The 7,243-nt window shown below is 41.5% G+C and overlaps 1 protein-coding gene across 1 annotated transcript; it reads right to left on the bottom strand.

Moving 5' to 3' along the window:
- Window positions 1-523: 523 nt before the first annotated feature.
- Window positions 524-6,944, bottom strand: LOC142178378 (uncharacterized). Its single transcript, XM_075247721.1, has 3 exons — window positions 6,847-6,944; window positions 1,696-2,017; window positions 524-565 (listed from the first exon to the last, which is right to left on the bottom strand). Exons 1-3 carry the CDS (start codon window positions 6,942-6,944, stop codon window positions 524-526), a joined length of 462 nt encoding a protein of 153 aa, XP_075103822.1.
- Between the last annotated feature and the right edge of the window lie 299 nt (window positions 6,945-7,243).

Raw genomic sequence — 7,243 nt, 5'->3', positions numbered from 1 at the left:
ATCGGTGGATTCACCTTCATAATGTTCCGAAGGTGCTGCAATTTAGCTTTTCCTTTCTTTTCCCATTTTGTAATTTTATCATTTTGGTCCGTTCTTGTAAATAAAGACATATTTTTTGCTTAAGTATCATTTGAGTCTTACTTTCGTTTGAATATACATGCAAGTCTTTAACTTTTACACTTGCTCAAGCACTTTGCGCATGTTGTTCTATTTGCATTTTACTATGTGTAGTCTAGGATGCCTTTTCTTCAAAGTATTTTGGTTTCAAGTATTATCCCTTTTATGTGAGGGTTTCTATGAATATTTGCGCACGTTTCCCTTTTACGTGAGGGTTTCTATGAATATTTGCGCAAGTTTTCCTTTTACGTGAGGATTTCTATGAATATTTGTGCAAGTTTTCTTTTTGCGTCCTTTTCATATGCGGCTTCGGATGTATTTTTCCGCGATGGCATTTTAGATTTCGGGCATTGATTCTTCCGGAACCAACCCTTCAGGGTTTTTATAAGAGAGGGCCCTCTTATGTTTACAGCGCTCTTGAAGATGACATCTCATGTTCATTAAGACACTAACATTTGAAGTACTTATTTAACTTTCAAATGACAAAGTTAGCTCATCGTTCAGACAAGAAATAAGATAAAAGCAAAAGGATTTCATTTTATTCCTTCTATTTCAAAAAATACATAAGCATCTTGCTATACATAAAAGAAATTTTCCATTACTTGTGGCTATCTTGTACAACTTGTTTCTACGGGAATGGATGCGCAGTCCACGGTCCCGATGATGCATTTTGTTTTTGGATTTTTGTTTCCCGGATGAAGTGGCAGTCATTGTTGTTGTTCCCATATTTTTGGTCCCCGGTTGACGTGGAAGTCATTATTGCCGTTCCCAGATTTTTGGTCCCCAGTTGACGTGGCAGTCATTGTTTGCGTTCCTAGATTTTCGGTCCCCGATTGATGTGGTAGTCATTGTTGTCATATCCTCATATCATCCCCCCCCCCAGTGTTCGAATACGAAGAGTGCGAATTGAAACACTGGAAGTCTTTTACCTTCGAAGATTCCACTAATGAATTGTTAGGTAATCCTTCACTCGACAACATACCTTACTTCCCCTTAGAAATACATGCTATCGAGTGAAAGAATACCTAATAGTCCTCTAGTGGTTTGTGCTCGTGAACGGTCAGGTAACCTCCATTTGATAGCAAACTTAACTTCCCAGTGGGAATTTGCTATCGAACCAAAGATTATCTAATCGTCCCCGAGTGGAAGCTTGTTTGTTTGCCTTGCTATCAAAGGTCTTATTGTTGATGTCTTCATAGTATGCTTTATGTCACTTCCTCATTAAAAACCTTGCCAGAAAAACCCAATTGCGAGAAAAACAGAACGAAGGGAAAATGAGTGCAGCACATACTCTCCGCTTGAATAATGTTCATCAACAATAATATCTTTTGAGGTGTTCCACGTCCAGTTGTTGGGAAATTTGACTCCATTCTGATTCTCCAACTCGTATGAACCTTTCCTAGTGATAGCTGAAATCCGGTAGGGACCTTCCCACATTGGACCTAGCTTCCCTGCGTTGAGCTCCCGGATACGTTGGGTTACTTTCCTTAGAACCAAGTCTCCTATTCTGAAATAACGGAAGTTGGATCTTCGATTATAATATCGCTCTATTCTCTGCTTTTGAGCTGCCATACTTACTTGCGTTAAGTCCATGCGTTCCTCGAGCAGTTCCAAGTTGATTAGCATTGCTTCATCACTCGATTCTCCATTTGTCTGAGAATATCTCAAAGTGGGTTCGCCCACTTCTAACGGGATTAGGGCTTCAACACCGTAAACAAGGGAAAAGGAGTTTCTCATGTGCTCGATTTGGCGTTGTTTAGTAGGCCCATAGATCTCCGGGTAATTCTTCCGGCCATTAGCCATTTGCTGCTTCCAACCTTTCTTGAGATTTTGAATAATCACTTTGTTCGTTAACTCCGCTTGACCATTTGCACTTTGATGATAAGGATAAGATGTGATCCTATTTATTTTCAAGTCTTTAAGGAACTTTGTAACTTTTGTACCTATAAACTGTGGCCCATTGTCACATGCTATCTCTTTTGGTATTCCGAACCTACAAATTATATTTTCCGATAGGAAATCGACCACTTGTGTTCTCCGATCTCCTGATAAGAACCTGCTTCTACCCATTTAGAAAAATAATAAGTCAAAATTAAAAGAAACCTTACCTTTCCGGGAGCCGATGGCCGCGGTCCGATGATGTCCATTCCCCATTTCATGAACGGCCATGGGGACAAAACCAAATGTAAGGGTTCTGCTAGTTGATGTACTAGTGATGCGTAGAGTTGGCACTTATCACATTTTCCTATGAAATCTTTGGCGTCTTGTTCCATGCGAGGCCAATAATATCCTGCACGTACCAATTTCAGCACCAAAGACTCTGCGCCTGAGTGATTGCCATAAATCCCTTCATGGATTTCTCTCATGACATAGTCAGCTTCTGACGCGCCTAAACACCGGTCCATCGGGCCTTGGAAGTATTTTCTATATAATTGGCCTTTCTTGAAGCTATAACGTGCATCCTTGGCGCGTAACGCCCGTAATGCTTTGGGATCGTCGGGCAACTTCCCGTGCTCGAGGTAGTTGATTATTTCATTTCTCCAGTCCCAAACTAGACTTGGCGAATTCATCGCATAGTACCCATCAGTATCCAGGACTGAGCATATTAGTTGTACCACCGTTACACACTCTGATCCTTTTATTTCCGTCGATGATCCTAAGTTTGCTAATGCATCCGCTTCTGTGTTATCCTCCCTCGAGATATGAGTAATTGACCACTCCCTGAATCGTGCCAAAAGAGACTGGACCTTTACCACGTATTGTTGGATACATTTTTCTTTGGTATCAAAGATCTCGTAGACCTAATTTACCACTAGCTGCGAGTCACATTTGATTTTGATAGCCTCGGAATCAAGTCCCCAGGCCAATTCAATCCCTGCAATCAAAGCTTCATAGTTTGCTTCATTGTTAGTTAAAGGGAATGTTCTGATGGCTTGCCTTAGGGTTTCTCCTGAAGGCGTGATTAAGATGATTCCAATTCCAGACCCCTTTACGTTGGAAGCTTCATCCGTAAATAAGGTACATAGCCCCGATGTCGATTCCGACACCATTACTGCCTCCTTGGTTGCCAGAGGCAGTAGTCTCGGACTGAAATCAGCCACGAAGTCAGCCAAGACTTGCGACTTAATTGCAGTACTCGGTTTATATTCTATGTCAAACCCACTCATTTTGACGGTCCATTTAGCCAATCTGCCCGAGAGCTCGGGTTTATGGAGGATGCTACGCAAAGAAAAAGTAGTCACCACAACTATCGGGTGGCATTGGAAGTAGGGTCTTAGCTTCCGAGCGGTGACTACGAGAGCTAAGGCCAATTTTTTCAAATGTGGGTAGCGAATTTCTGCTCCCGTTAAAATTTTGCTAATATAATAAATGGAAAATTGCGTACCTTCGTCCTCCCGAATTAAAACTGCACTTACCCCAACTTCTGAAACCGTGAGGTAGACTAGCAATGTTTCACCTTCTTTTGGTTTCGAGAGCAATGAAGGGCGTGATAAGTACTTCTTCAGGTCCCTCAAAACCTATTGGCACTCCGGTGTCCATTCGAAATTATTTTTCTTTTTGAGTAGTGTGAAGAAGCGATGCCATTTTTTCGACGACCGAGAAATGAACCTGCTCAAAGATGCTAACCTTCCTGTGAGTCTTTGGACTTCCTTTACATTTGAAAATTGATCCGGGATATCGTCTATGTCCTTGATTTTGTCGGGGTTTACCACAATTCCCCTTTGTGAGATCACAAACCCCAGGAACTTACAAGAACTGAGCCCGAAAGGGCTAAGTTTCATGTTATTCTTCCTTTTGATGTCGAATGTTTCTTGTAAATGCTTAAGGTGGTCGCCTGCATTCAAAGACTTAACGAGTATATCGTCTATATAAACTTCCATGGTCTTTCCTATTTGCTTTTCAAACATATTATTTACGAGCCGTTGATAAGTGGCTCGAGCATTTTTCTACCCGAAGGGCATTACATTGTAACAATATGTACCGAAATTTATTATAAACGAAGTTTTTTCCTGATCTGCTAGGTTCATCTTAATCTGGTTGTACCCAGGATAAGCATCAAGGAAACTCATCAACTCGTTCCCGGCCATGGCATCAATTATTTGATCGAAATTTGGTAGTGGGAACGAGTCTTTTGGGCATGCCTTAATAAGATCTTTATAGTCTACGCACATGCAAAATTTATTGTTCTTCCTAGGAACTACTACTACTACAGCCAGTACAAATATCTTACTGTAAGGCCCTATAAAATTTTACCTAAAACCCGCGGTTCAGACTTTTTAGTTTGAACAGTGCGTTGGGGAGTTGAAAGTTTATTTTGGAAGTGCAGGACATTTCTGCGGCCCATTCTGTGGTCGCAGACTGAGGCAGAAAATTTGGGCAAATGTTTGGACCATTATGCTGTCGCATAATCATTTTGCGGGCCGCATAACCCATCGCAGACCCGGCAAAAACAATTTCCAAAGGGCAGTTCTACGCGCATTATGCGACCCCAAAATAGGTCTGCAGACCGCAGATTAGTCGTAGAGTGAGGCAGGGGTGCCAGTTTCGGAGGGCTATTATGAGGACAACAAAAGAGTTATGCGGTCGCATATGCGACCACAGATCTATGTCGGGGCTTCATTTTTCCAATTTTATAACCCGACCCTCATTTCATTTATCTAGCCTAAGGGTTCATTTTTGGGGGATTACCTGATATTTTAGAGAGATAAGAGAGCTATTCTAGAGAGAGGGAATGGAGGACTAAGGATTTCACTACTCTACTTTGATCAAACCTTGGAATTCCATCAAAAGGAACTTGCTAGGGCTTCAAAAAGGTAAGAATTTCTTCCCCCAATTCTTCAATTTTGGGTTTGGGTTTATTATGGGTGATGAGGGAAGATATATCACATGCATGAGGTAATAGATATTGTGGGGAGGTTGTTTAACCATCTTGGGTGGTTTTGTTCTTAAATTAGTTTAGGGAAAGGTCGGGTCATAATCATAACAGCCCTTGCCATGCGAATTCCTCTAATCGTGCTTATAATTCTCTCCTCCTCTATAGATTGGCATCATTAGGAGTGTTGGGACATTATTATGGTACTACTAAATGCTCTTTCTAGGTATGAAGGCTAAACGCTTCTTCTAGTATCGGAGTTCCCGAATCCTTGTAAAATTCTATCATTTGTAATCGAACTTGAAACGCTATTGATATGGGGTATTCAAACTAGTAAAATTGATTCTCGATTGGCATAACATGTTAGAACCCTTGTGTGTTAATGATTCTCTATTTTTGACTTAATTATGTTATACCCTTTTTTTGGGAAGGAGATCTTGTATGAAATCAATGTGATTAAACAGTTATTTCTCACATGTTGTAACCTTATGAACCTACACTTGCTAAGGCCAAAGGTGACAAATGGTTGATTTAAAAGGGAACTCTTTTGTACAAACTATTATCGTTTCGGGAATCCCAAATGTGGCATTGTGAATACACCTCCACCCACATACATTGGGGTGAGGCGGTGGGGCCTCTTTGTGTAGAGTTGTGGTATTGTGAATACACCTCCACCCACATACATTGGGATGAGGCGGCGGGGCCTCTTTGTGTAGAGTTGTGGTATTGTGAATACACCTCCACCCGCATACATCGGGGTGAGGCGGCAGGGCCGCTTTGTGTAGAGTTTGTGTCATTATGAATACACCTCCACCCGCATACATTGGGGTGAGGCGGCAGGGCCGCTTTATGTAGAGTTTATGATATTGTTATTGCACTTCCATCAACATACGTTGGGGTGAGGCGGCAGGGCCGCTTTGTGTAAATGTAGTTTTAGAGGATCCTCGACTTATGAATTTATAAGTGTTGTTGAAAGCTCTTAATTAATTTGCTATGGCTTTAACGGCTAACAAAGCCTTTTATTGTTATCATGATTTATCATATTCATGTTGTATTTCCAAGTCCTTGCATAAGTATTTGGTTTTCGTATTAGTACTATTAGACATGTACTAACGTCCCTTTTTTCCGGGGGTGCTTCATCTTTAATGGATGCAGGTGGTTCCATAGCAGGTGGTATTGATCAGTGATAGCATCACACCCTCTCCTCAGCTGACTTGGTGAGCCCCACTTCATTTTGGGGTCATGTATCTCTTGTTCCATGTACATAGTATTATGAGGTATAGCCGGAGCCTTATTGCCGGCACTGTCGTAGCACTCTTTTGTTTCTGTTAGAGGCTCCGTAGACATAGTGTGGGTTGTATCCTGTTTTAGGAAGGTTGAACTAAACTTGTTGTAATTGTATCATATGTCCCACTTTAACTACGAATGTATAGTGTACTATTTTGGGAACTTGTTAATGACGTAACTAATGGAAATGTACTGCTATTATTCACATGACATCTTACTGTCTAATTAACAAAATGAATTCTTCTCTTTATTCATGGGTGAGTTGGGTAGAAGGTATTGTACAAGCTTGCTCGGCCGGGGTATCTCGGTTGAGCGTCAGTCGCACTCCCCGAGGTCGGGGCGTGACACTTACCTCTCGGACCAAACCGATTTTAAGTAAGTGGGTTACCTCTTCTTTGACGAATTTATTCCTGGCCTCGGAAATAGGGCATTTCTTCTGCCTTACCAGAGATATGCTGGGATCCAGACTCAGCTTGTGCACGGTTATTTCCGTTGGGATACATGTCATATCCTCGTGCGAGCATGCAAAACACTCAACATTAAATTTAAGGAATTCAATAAAACCATACCTGAGCTTCGGGTGAAGTACTGTCCCCAAATGGAGTTTTCTTTCTAGGAATTCCTCGAACAATGCAACTTGCTCCAGTTCCTCCGCCGTGGACTTCATTGCATCCGTCTCTTCTGGAACTTGGAAATATCTTGGCACCTAATATTGTTCTGACAACTCTGTTTCCGATCTAACTTTTTCTAGTTCGGGAAGAGGTGTCGGTTCGTGTAATTGTTATGCCATATGTTCCTTCCCTTTGCTACTGGAAACTAAGATTGCATTCATCTTCCTTATTGTCGGTTGATCACCTTTTATCTACTTGATTCCTTCGGGCGTTGGAAACTTAAGCAATTGGTGATATGTTGATGGTACAACTTTTATTTCGTGTAACCATGGCCTTCCTAGGATAATGTTGTATC

This window comes from Nicotiana tabacum, chromosome 24 (assembly GCF_000715075.1).
Source record: "Nicotiana tabacum cultivar K326 chromosome 24, ASM71507v2, whole genome shotgun sequence".
NCBI classification, from domain to species: Eukaryota; Viridiplantae; Streptophyta; class Magnoliopsida; order Solanales; family Solanaceae; genus Nicotiana; species Nicotiana tabacum.
This window is presented reverse-complemented; position numbering and strand designations above follow the sequence as displayed.

What these genes read in the sequence shown, in the direction of transcription:
- LOC142178378 (XM_075247721.1), bottom strand. Translation starts at nt 6,944, where the DNA reads ATGAAGTCCACGGCGGAGGAACTGGAGCAAGTTGCATTGTTCGAGGAA. An exon ending in GTACTTCACCCGAAGCTCAG is followed by an intron (nt 2,018 to 6,846) that starts GTATGGTTTTAT and finishes GAAAATAAATAG; the next exon opens with GATCACATCTTATCCTTATC. An exon ending in AACGCATGGACTTAACGCAA is followed by an intron (nt 566 to 1,695) that starts GTAAGTATGGCA and finishes TTCAAATGTTAG; the next exon opens with TGTCTTAATGAACATGAGAT.